This window comes from Podarcis liolepis, assembly GCF_965112155.1.
Source record: "Podarcis liolepis genome assembly, chromosome: 15".
NCBI lineage: Eukaryota > Metazoa > Chordata > Lepidosauria > Squamata > Lacertidae > Podarcis > Podarcis liolepis.
This window is the reverse complement of record NC_139566.1, coordinates 20078041-20090526: the sequence shown is the minus strand read 5'-3', so window position 1 is coordinate 20090526 and position 12486 is coordinate 20078041. Positions and strand designations below refer to the sequence as shown.

General features: G+C 48.7%; 1 protein-coding gene across 1 annotated transcript in view; it reads right to left on the bottom strand.

The window, feature by feature from the left end:
• MAP3K11 (mitogen-activated protein kinase kinase kinase 11) overlaps positions 1 to 11402 on the bottom strand; it is a 30608-nt gene extending 19206 nt beyond the window's left edge. The window contains exon 1 of the mRNA XM_083478543.1: positions 8533 to 11402. Within this exon, the coding sequence (XP_083334669.1) occupies positions 8533 to 9226 (694 nt within the window). The 5' untranslated portion in view covers positions 9227 to 11402. The remainder of the gene's footprint in view (positions 1 to 8532) is intronic.
• Positions 11403 to 12486: the final 1084 nt, after the last annotated feature.

The window sequence follows — 12486 nt, the reverse complement described above, 5'->3', positions numbered from 1 at the left end:
CTGGCTCACAATTCCAGGACAGGAGAGAGAACAGGCAGAACTGAGATCCTCACCTTGGTGCGGGGATGGGGTGAGTGGGAGTGCAGAACAACCGTGCAAGCGCCACAAGAGGAGTGGTAAGATCTTTAAAGGCACACCAGTGACAGCAGCTGCCGCCACCAATTCAAAAGTTGACACCTAAGTCAAGAATCCCCACACAGACTCCTCACTGGAGTGCGCAGGCAAGTACAATGTTGTGGTTAGTGTGTCAGACTAGGAACTGGGAGACCAGGGTTCCATCCCCACTCGGCTGCGGAGATCCCAGGGTGACATTGGGTGACACTGGACCCACCTCATAGGGTTGTTAAGGTTACCTTGAGCTCCTGAGAGAGAAAGGTGGGATGGAAATTAAAAAATGTCGGATCTCAGGTCTCACGCAGCCATGGTGGAGATGGTGGGGTCCACCTCTCGCAGGCTGTGTCAGGCTGCTACCAGTCCCAGCACATATTTTCATTTCTTATTTGGAATATTTGCATCCCACTTTTCCTGCAAAGGGCCCTGGCAGTGGATTGGTTCACATGTCGCTTTCAACAATGGCTAAACTTAGCTATGGTTTGAAGATGAAAACACAGTGCGCCTATGTGTGCGGTTGAAATGAGCACTTTCCTCGTCCCCTGCTTCTGCCGCCCTGCCAAGACTCGCCGTGTTAGAAACTCAAGTATATAAGCCAAATGACTCCTTAAACCAAGGCTGCACTCACCAAAAGAGAAAGTCTAGTTGCCATTTTAGGGCAAGGCGGCTCTAAAGTCTTCTTTTTCATGGACTCACGGTGAGTGATTCTCAGTTAAACATCCGGCTACTTCAGCTGACAACCTTGAGCTAGCTTAAGAACTTTTGAGAACTTAAAGAAGAAAAGTCACTTGATCCAGGGACAGTCCGCATATCTATCGGCCTATTCCCACCTCTTTTTCTTAATGCTGACTGCTCCTGCTCAGGCTGACAGAAAAAGCAATTTGGTTCCCGAAATTCATTCCAATTGTGAAGATAAAATGTAACTGATAAGAATTCTACAGGATGGGAAAACAGTCCGGATCCAATGATTCCCAGATGGTAGGGATGTCAGGCACCATCCTGGCGCCCAGGCACCTTCACTTGGTTGTGAGTGGTCAAAACCCAGGTGCAAAATGCGCCTGGCCCCTGGCTAATTTCGAACACTGTCAGCAACTACTCCCTACCTCAATGGGAAGTACTAACACTCAGGATTGGAAGGGTAAGCTCCCCTTTCCACCTTCCCACTGCCAGCTCTCTCTATCTGTCTCTCTCTTCCTACAATCCCCACCTTTCTTTGCCTGGCAGATTGCCAGGAAATGGGCAGGTTTCTCTTGCCAGAGGTCTGGACTGCTTTCTTGCATAGAGCTTTCCTTCTCCCCTTCCATCATTGCTTCTGCTTCAGCTGTTCCTTCCTCCCACTCCTCACTTTTTCTCCTCCTCTCCACCCCCCCCAGCTACTGCCACCTGCATGACATTAGACTGAGGGCCACATGAAGCCAGGCCGAGGGCCACAAGCTCCGCATCCCTGCTTTTAGGTCTCGTTGGCGGCTGTCTTCTGCCATCAGAAGCGCAGTGGGTGGTGACCGGGGAAAGGGCCTTCTCTGTGGTGGCAGCCTGGTTGTGAAATACTCTCCTTAAGGAAGTGTGGGTGGGGCTTGCTCTGATTTGGCTTCTGCATGGGGCAAAGTAGTGTGCTTTTAAAAACTACAACAGCTTTTAAGAATAATTTTATCTCCTGGCCTTGCTTTTCAGCTGCTGCGTTAAATGGTGGTGCTTCTCTAACTCTTTTAATTGCATTTACGGGTAAGACACCCTGGGAATTCACTGAAGGGGGTTGGAATTCCTGTAAAGAGAATAAAGAATGGTGTTTGAAGCACTGACATCCAGCCCCTATAATATTGTGGTGTAAAGCTGCAAATGCCACTTTGCCTGGGTATAAAGAAACTCTCCTCTCTGTTAGCATTTTGTATGTTTGACGGCAAAATGGAGCACTGAAAACAGGGGTGAGGGCCAAGCCTTGGCTCAAACTGTGTTTATTATTATTATTTATTAAACTAGTACACTGCCCCACACCCGTAGATCACAACATACCGTAGCAACTGTCCTCTCCCCAGTCAGCTCCCCAGGGCTTGCCATTAAGCCAAACCAACACAGTTTTCATGTATTGATGAAGTCATCAGTACATGAAAACTCTGTGTTGGTTTGGCTTAATGGCAAGCCCTGAGATCTACTGAAGATCCTTCGTGGAGCAAGGGGTTGCACGAGATGACCTCCACGAAGGATCTTTCGTGCAGCATGTTACAGTGACACAGCCCTGACCGACAGCCACTCAGCCTCTGGGATTTAACAGCCCCTGCAAAGGAGAGCCCACCTGCGACTCTCAAGGCAGCCTGGCTCTCTGTCGGACAGCTTATGCCACTAGGACCTTTCTCTTAATCTTTAGCCAAAACCTTCTTCCCTGCTGTTCCCAGACCTAGGGCTCTACACCCAGACTTCCAGAACAACAGTTAGCAAGGCCACATTCATACATTTAAAGCACTATGATACCACTTCAAACCATGGGTAGGCAAACTAAGGGACGGATCCGGCCCAATCACCACCTAAATCCGGCCCACGGACGGTCCGGGAATCAGTGTGTTTTTACATGAGTAGAATGTGTCCTTTTATTTAAAATGCATCTCTGGGTTATTTGTGGGGCATGGGAATTCATTCATCCCCCCCCAAAAAAAATATAGTCGCCCCCCCCACAAGGTCTAAGGGGCAGTGGACTGGCCCCCCTGCTGAAAAAGTTTGCTGACCTCTGCTTTAAACAGTCATGGCTTCTCCCAAAGAATTCTGGGAGCTGAAGCTTGTTAAGGGTACTGAGAGTTGTTAAGAAACCCCTTTCTCCTTCCCAAAGCTACCATTTCTAGTGCTACCTGGGAAAAGAGATTGTCTGTTAAACCACTCAGAAAACTGAAGCCCTGGGAGGGAAATAGAGGAATAAAAGCTCTCAGCAAACTCAACAAATGCGACTTCCCAGCAGTGGCGTAGCGTGGGTTGTCAGCATCCGGGGCAAGGCAAGTAATTTGCGCCCCCTAACCCGTGGATTTGCGCCCCCTAACCCGTGGATTTGCACCCCCTAACCCGTGGATTTGCGCCCCCTAACCCTAACCCCCAGATGTTGTGCCCGGTGCGGCCGGCCCCCCCTGCACCCCCCACACTACGCCACTGCTTCCCAGGATTTTTTGGCACAGAAGTCACGACTATAAAGTAGTATTATAGTATGGTGTGAAGGTGGCCTGAGTCTGCTCTGTCTTCTGCATGACGGACAGCCTTTCAGATATTTGAAGATGACTCTCATGCTGCTTTCAAATATTGCCAGATGGTCGAATACTGAGATGAGCGACAAATTTACACACACACACACACACACACACACACACACACACACACGACCTGGAATAAAGAAGGGAGAACCTATAGACAAGCAACTGTTGTCCTTTGAGAGGAGTCGAAAGGAATTTGAAAGAGGGATCACTGTTTGCGGGGTGTACCTACTCCTTCCATGTTCACCTGTGTTAAACAGGTTTGGCAAGTTTTTCGTATCCCCCCACCCACCCCCGCAAAACTTGTGTGATCAGAAGTGACAGTAGGAAGAAAGACGTTTGCATGTGTGTGTACATCACAAGAAGCGAAATCTCTCTCCCAAGCAACCTCCAACTGACTTAAAAATGACTGTCTACGTCAGAGCTTTCCAAACTCTGTGTCGCGACATGTTATAGTGTCGGCTGCAGTGTGGGCTGGAATGAGAACTTGCTAGTAAAGCTGAATTACTGGTTTGCTAGTAGAACTGAATTACTGTGTCGCGAAATGATGCGTGTCTAAAAAGTGCGTCACCACCATGACAAGTTTGGAAAGCTCTGGTCTACGTTCTGTTACGGTAGCTTATATTTCTATAGAGAGGCGGATGGCAAGGTTTTTTGAGCCTGTTAGGAGAGGCTATACCATAGCTGGCAACCTTCCCTTTTTTTGCGGGAAATTCCCTTATTCCAGCGCAATTTCCCACTGCTTCCCACTGCTATCTTGGATTGTTAGATATTCTGTAGACTATCCCTGGAACAGGTGAGGCTGCTGATCCCTTATTTTCGAGGCTGCTGATCCCTTATTTTCAAATCTGAAAGTTGACAGCTATGGGCTATACTGTATGCTCTGAACATACAGTATCTGTCAAATTCCAGATGCTCCACATCCTCCTTTGGGTGTTTTTGCCAGGCTGGAATGTGTCATTGAACTCTGATCATGCTTCTTGATAGAGGATACGCTGCAATGTGTTGAGTGTGTGTAGAAACTAGCTGATTATACAATGGTAAAATTAACATTATTTTTGCTCCGCCCACTTTTGCTGCTAGCCCTGCCTACAAGGGGCATGTGACTCCAGAAGGGAACATGGCTCATAGGCTGAAAAGATTCCCAATCTTGTGCCCTAATGGGATAGCTCAGCTGGTTAGAGCATGGTGCAGATAAAGCCAAGGTTGCAGGTTTGATCCCCATATGGGACAGCTGCATATTCCTAGGGTTGGACTAGACCAGGGGACAGCAAACTTTTTCAGCACGGGGGCGGTCCACTGTCCCTCAGACCTTGTGGGGGGCCGGAATATATTTTTTTGGGGGAAAATGAACGAATTCCTATGCCCCACAAATAACCCAGCGATGCATTTTAAATAAAAGCACATTCTACTCATATAAAAACACGCTGAATCCTGGACTGTCCGCGGGCCGGATTTAGAATACGAATGGGCTGGATCCGGCCTCCGGGCCTTAGTTTGCCTACCCTTGGACTAGACCAGGAACGCCCAACAGGTAGATCGTGATCTACCTGTAAATAAGTGGACGTTCTGTGGTAGATCACTGGCTCCTCCCAAAGAAGCTCAACAATTTTGACCTGACCCCCCCAAAATGGGGTAGATCACTGCCAGTTTTTAACTCTGTGAGTAGATCGCAGCCTCTTGGGAGTTGGCGACCCCTGGACTAGACGATCTTCAGGGTCCCTTCTGACTCTACAATTCGATGACAGCAGCATTTGTCCTTGTTTTGAGGGAAGTAATCATTCTTAGGATAGGTGAGGTCCCTGAGCCAGGAAGATCCGTTGGCCTAAAATATATGCATATATCCCAGTTTGCAGCATTCTGTCACACTCAGGGTGACCAAGAAACAAGGAGGACAGTGCTCTGCACACAGGTGCAGGATGGGTGCTTAACATCTACTCCCTTCCCAACTTTGCATCCAAAGGCAGCTCCCATTTAGTCCTATATTTGCAGGAATCCTGTTGCAGTGAACATTCCCTGCCATATACGGGCTTGTCCTCCTCTCACACCGTGCCTGACATAATGGTGGGCATTTTGCAAACAGTAATAACTACAATTTAGGGAACAAATTGCTAGGTACTGTTCCCGCAGCGTAAGAAGCAGAGCTGCCGGATTAAGAGCAAAGGCTCACCTCTTCCAGCGTCTCGTTCCCCATGGTAGCCAAACAGATGCTCCCCATTTAACCCAGAATTAAATTCTTTAATACAGAATTAAATTCATTAACCCAGAGTTAAATTCATTAATCCAGAATTAAAACAACCCTGCAAGGCGTGATTCTCATTATGACCGACGGAGGCGGGCAGTTGGGATGGGACTAAGAAAAAAGCCATCATCCGATCAGCTTTGAAACAGGAACCCTTCAACCAGTGCTCTGCCTGAAAGACGTGACATCTAGAGGACAATATGCCTCTGATCATGTGCAGAGTGTCTTGCAACCGGCACAAGGGAGATGACTCTGGCCATCTGCCTATCTGCGATGGGGAGGTGCGGGCTTCTGCTGCAGGAAGATTTACTTTCAAACAGATCAAAGCAAGAGTTGCTTAGGGCTGCAATGGTATGGTACAAAGTTCCCCCTCTTGGTCATTTGAAGGTCCTTTTTATCCATTGTTGTTGTTTTTTAATTGTATATATTGCTTGTTTTATGTCTGTTGGCTAATGCAAATAAAGTTTATCTATCTATCTATCTATCTATCTATCTATCTATCTATCTATCTATCTAAAAGTTCCCCCTCCTTGTCCCTGGTTTCCCCTCCCCAAATCTACAGCTGGAGGAAGCCCAGCGCCTGGAGAGAGAGAGGAAAAGGCTTCAAATCATCAGGCTCTTGTTTGCATGGAAAGAAAAACATTTATCTCGCCCTCACAAGAGGAAACGACAGTGTAGAGTTCGTTTCTGGGAGAGGGAGGGGAAGAGAGAGATAGATAGAGAGAGAGAGAGAGAGAGAGAGAGAGTGCGTTGCTGTCACTTCCTTCTAGCTTTGGGTCACTGAGGTCACACTCGCTGGCTGTCTGGTGGCAAAACTCCGGGAGGAGAACAGTGAGAGGGTGGCAGATAGAACTTCATTTCCCAAACTGGACTTGCTAGTTCTCATGCCTGCCTCCACCTTAAGTTCACCTCTTGAATTATGGCACGTGGGAGGGGGAAAATGTGTTTGATTGGCGGGGGAGGGAGGGGGAAAGTACTCTGGATGTGCTCAGAGGCACCCTTGCTTCCCAGAACTGAAGGAAGGTTCCAGGCCTGATTCTGGCTAAAGGAAGGCTCCTTTCCTGTGCCTTCCAAAACCTTCCTCTCCACTGGGCAGCTTGCCCCTTCAGGGAGGGATGTGGCTCTGTGGTCAAGTGCCCGCTTTACACACAGATGGTCCCAAGTTTAAACCCTCAACATCTCCTGTTAGGCTGGGAGAGTCCCCTGGCTGAAATCTTGGGAGAGCAGCTGCCAGCTAGTGCAGATTCCTACGCTTCATGGGGTTGGACTAGATGACCCCTGGGGTGCCTTCCAAGTCTACAATTCTATGTTTCTATACTATACTACTATACTATATATTCCTATTGCTGCATATACACCATAACTTAAAAGCAAATAAAATCCCGGGAACTGTAGTTTACTCCTCAAAGAGCAACAATTCTCAGCACCCTTAAATTACAATACCCAGGATTTTCTATGGGGAACAGGTGCTTTAAATTTACGGTGCATATTCCTTATCAATGGCTTCTTTTGAGAGTGCTGCTTGCTCCCAGTACACCTGTTCCAGAAGTCACCTTTTCTTGCCTTCATTCCCCCCCCCCCATTTTTCTTTTACACTTGAAACACTAACAACATTTCAAATTTCAGCGCCACTGCTGAAAGGAAGGCTTTCTGTGGTTCCCGCCCCCTGTGGGGCACAATCCCTAGCGGGAAGTTATATTTCTACACAATGGCACAAACCGCCTGCTAGATTGTGTACCCCAAAGCTAAAATAAATAAGGAAGGACATAGCTTAGGCCATAAAATTGATGCAACTTGGAATTGCAGTTTTGACATTTACTATCAAGGCTTAAGGAAGGAATGGGGAAGTTCTTCCCCGCATTAAGGTCGCATTCCTTCGTGGCCAGTGCTCTAGGTGATGCGTGCCAGGAGTGGGAGGGGCCAGATGCAAAAGTAGGCAGAGCAATGCATGTGACGCTCAGCTTTGTGCAGCAGGTTGCATTCTGGGCACATGAAAGCCAAAGGCAATTGCATGGCTCCCACTTCCCCCACATATTCCCATCCTGCAAGCAAGACACCTTCTCACAATCCGAAGACAGGCAAACCAGGCAAAACAACTCAACTATGGCACAGAGCAGGGCTGGTAAGGGCTATGGCCTTGGGTGAGGTTCAAGGGCCAGACCGAGAGGTCCTGGGGGCCATATTTGGCCCCCAGGCCTGATGCTTCCTGTTCCTGGCTTACGGTGTCCTCATTTTCTTAAGTACAGTGGTACCTCAGGTTACGGACGCTTCAGGTTACAGACTCCGCTAACCCAGAAATAGTACCTCGGGTTAAGAACTTTGCTTCAGGGTGAGAAAAGAAATCACACAGCTGCAACGTGGCGGCAGCGGGAGGCCCCATTAGCTAAAGTGGTGCTTCAGGCTAAGAACAGTTTCAGGTTAAGAACGGACCTCCAGAATGATTTAAGTTCTTAACCCGAGGTACCACTGTATTGCACTCAAATCTGCAAGCAGGGTGGTGTCTTGGGAATTGCCTATCACCTCTGTCAAGCTGCTGAGGCTTTCCTTGTTCCTGCACAACAGCAAACGTTTGATTAAGGGGGAAAGAGACAGAGCCTTTTCCAACGTGGCACCCAGAAGATGACATTCTCTCCCAGAAAGGTCTGCCGGCATTTAAAAATGAGATTATTTCAACAGAGATGTTCCAAGTTAATTTTCCGTGTTTCGTTTTTATTTTCCCTTCTCGGTTCTTCTTCTTTTCATTATTGTCAGTTTATGGCTCGGTTACATTTTCTCGGGTTTCGTTCCACTGTTCGATCTTAAGATATCGTTACGTGAGCAATTTCAAGCCAAAAGGCGGAGATGCACATTTTTGACACAAACTAACCAACCAGCTAGATTTCTTTAGGCAAAATATATGCAAATAAATGCAAATCCCTCACCACCACCACCAACCCCAACCCTCCTACTCACTGTTGTTGGATTTCAGGTCGCGATGGATGACGGGCACGATGGCTTCGCAGTGCAGGTACTGCATCCCGTGAGCGATTTGCACGGCCCAGTTGATGAGGATGTGGGGTGGGATCCTGCGGCCGGCAAGCATGCGGCTGAGGGGACCCCCGGCCGCATATTCCATCACCAGGCACAAGTTGGGCTCGCGGAGGCAGACGGCTTTGAGGGCGATGATGTTGGGGTGCTGCAGCATGGCAAAGAGCCGGGCCTCTTGCCGCACTCTCTCCGACGTGGTGCTGATGTCCTCGTCCGGATCTTGGCGGGCGGCCTTGACCGCCACCAACTCCCCCTTCCAGCTGCCGCGGTACACCTTCCCGAAGCCACCGACTCCAATCACTTCCTCCAGCCTCAGGTCCCGGAAGTCGGCCTCAGGGGGGCTTTCGGGGCCTGCGTAGCCCCCCGTCTTGGGCGACACGTAATTGGAAGGGAAGATGCCCACTTGGTTGTTCACCTTGCCGGCCCACCAGCCTTCGTCCCCAGAGATGGCGGCATCCCAGGAGAGCACCTCCACCAAGTCGCCTTTCCGCAGGGTCAACTCGTCGCTGCTGGCGGCCTCGTAGTCAAATAACGCCGTCCAGACGGGGTTGGCGTAGGCCGTGGTGCCCCCGCTCCGCGAACCTGGCCCCCAGGCCACTAGTGGGGCCTTCCGGAACATGCTTCACAGGGGCTCCTTGGGGTCCTCTGGGCCTCATTGGTCCACGGCCCCCCACATCTAGGTCACTAACATTGCCTTCCTCGCCACTTCCCACGGGATCGAGACCATCCAGGGGGCCACAGGGGCGTTCAGCAGGGAAGTGGGGTGAACACTCCTGCCTGCCAAAACCCCCTCCCGTCGAGGAAGCAGGATCCAGCCCTTTGAGTTTATAGACTCCTCTCAGCGAATCCGGAGTCAGAGGCTCTCCATCGCCCTCACCAGTGGTAGGAAGACCGCCCCGTCTAGTCTCTCCCGCAGAGAACAGGGGGCCGCTCCCTACGGCCGGTTTCCTCCCAAGCGGGCGGGGAACTCGCTAGGGGGGCCCCCGTCGAACCCGCCAACGCGATCCGATGTAGGCAATGGTGGTCGTCCCCCCGTCGTCCCCCACCCTGGCGTCTTGCCTGCTCTTCTCCCAAGGCACCCTCCGTCCGAGGCTCTCCAAGCGGATCTGCGCCGCGATCAGCTTCCTTATCCAGTCCCGTCCGGTCCCTCCCCTCGAAGCTTCCAGGCGAAGCGGCGCCCGGCTCCGCGGAAAGTACTCGCTCGCTAACCCCGTTTCAAAGCCGGCGCTGGGACGGGTGGAGGGCAGGCAGGACCCCCGGCACACAAGGAACCCGTCCCGTCGAAGAGGAAGCCCCGATGGCGCGCCTGCCTGGGCTTTGTACCTTCGCTTCGCTCGGTCCTGGGCAGAAGTGCCGGACGGAGCGAGGCGGGGAAGGCAGGGCAAGGGAGGGGTTTGAATTCCTCGGCCTGCCCCGGGGGAGGCGGGTCTCTCTCTCTCTCTCTCTCTCTCTCTCTCTCTCTCTCTCTCTCTCCTTCCTCTGGGTGGAACAAAAGGCAAGGGTGCTTTCCAGCGAAGGGTCAGCTCCGGCCTCCAGAACGCGGGGGCTCTTGCTTTCCAGATCCGTGGGAGGAGATACATAAAACCATTGTCTCCCTTCCCAGGGGAGCAGCTTCGTTTGGTGTAAAAAGGGGCGCGGGCAAGCTTTGGAGTCCAACAGCACTCTTGGGCTTTTTCTCTCTCCCGGCGCAGCGTTCTGTGAAAATCGAAACTCTGCGCTCTCCTGCAGCTCACGCCAATCAAAGGGAGATTTCTAAAACCTCTAAACCTCCTCTGAGAGACCAGGTCCATAACTGACTCCTGAAGAAAATATATACAAGAAGGGACATCGGGGGAGCATGGGGCACACTTACTACAGCGGGATGGATTAGGGCAGGGATGGCCAACCTGTGCCCCTTGGGGTAATATTGGGTGTTACTACTCTGCAGCGCCAATCATTGGTGATCATTGATACAATACGATAATCTTTATTGTCATTGTCCCATACAGAACAACGAAATTGAAAAATCTAAACAAGACATTCAAAAACTAACAAGCCAGCTATCCCAACCTGGTTAGCCCCCTAAAAACTCTGGCTAGTTGGGGCTGATGGGGGTTATGAGTCCTCCAGCATCTGGAGATCACAGGTTAACCACTCCTGGTTTGGTTCTCAACAGCCTTGAAATTAATAAATATGCATTATTTCTAAATAATTTGATCCTTCGCTGATAAGTGGACTGTATCAGAAACTGCAAGAAACCACGAGCATTATTTGACTCCCTAAGCCTAAGAGAACTGGGAACAAGTCTTAAAGCCTGAAACTGACTATAAAGTTGACTATAAATTGTAATTGTTTCACTGGTGATTTCTTAATTATTTTATACAATTTATGTTGTATTTGTGATGTTCTATTACATGTTTTGTTATTGTTTGTACGCCACTTTGGGATTCATTTGAATGGAAAGCGGTGTAGAGATATAATAAATTGAATAAACCAAACCAAATCTGGAGCATGATACCATTCCAGTCCATTTCATCCCAAATGAGAGAAAATTCACCCAGATTAATTCATCAATGGTACCTGGCTCCACACAGTCTTAGCAGAATATCAAGTACCGATAGGCTACTATGCTGGAGAGGCTGCTGAGTCAATTTCCAATTTCCATATGTTGTGGTCCTGTGAGAAGATACAGAAATTACAGGAAAATATATTTTATGAAATGGGACTTAACCATGGGTCAGAAACTAGACCTAAATCCCAGGATAGCATTGCTACCCATATTTGATGAGGGAAGTCAAAATGTAAAACATTATGGTTGGGGTATTTCAATACCATTTGATATATGATTGGTATTGTTTGCTGTTGTTATTTCATTCTGTTACACACCCTGCCCCCTTTGTTATTTGCCTTTTTCCCCAGTGCCTATCTATTTTTGTATGTTACAAAAATTTGATAAAAAGTTGGGGGGGGTGATTAAAAAATAAGGATATTAAAAAATTTACTATCTGGAGTATTTCAGCTTGAAGCTGAAAAGATATAGCTAGAAGGTAGAAAGATTTGAGCATGGGTGGGCAAACTGAGCTCTGGGGGCTGGATCTGGCCCAATCGCCTGCTCAATCCGGCCTGCAGACAGTCAGCGTGTTTTTACATGAGTAGAATGTGTGCTTTTATTTAAAATGCATCTCTGGGTTATTTGTGGGGCATAGGTATTCGTTCATATTTTCTCCCCCGAAATATAGTCCGGCCCCCCACAAGGTCTGAGTGACAGTGGACTGGACCGCTGCTGAAAAAGTTCGCTGACCCCTGGATTTGAGAGACAACTTGCTATTTGAATGCTTCCAGCAAACTTGGGCAATTGTATTGATGGGGAAATAACGCAAAAGGTGAAAAACGAACAAATTTAAAAAGACAGAAGAAAAATTACAAGCAAAATGGCATCCTTTTATTAAAAACGTAGCACAAAAGGAACATCAATGGCAACCACTAGCCATGCATGACCTTCTGTGGAATCACATAAAGTGATACCACAGACCCCCCAAAAGAGGATTCCGGTCATAAGAAGAACAGAGATGGTTGTAGGTATATGTAACTTTTATGTTTATGTTATATTTAGGTAGGCTTGCCATACGTCAAGTAAATTCCTGACATGTCCTGTTTTTTGGGTGTAAAAATAGCATGGGGGGATTTGCTGAATCAGCAAAATGTCAGGGAAAACCCAGAAGTATGGCAAAGCGATCAAAAAGCAGCAGAAACTTAAAATCACTATTTTAACTTTGTGGGTGTCAGGAAGTTTACTTTTTAAAATATGGCAACCCTATGTTCTGTTCTGCATTGTTCTGATTTTGTCAGAATTTTTTTTAAAGACGCCTGCAGGCTTACAATCAAATACTGAAAGGAATA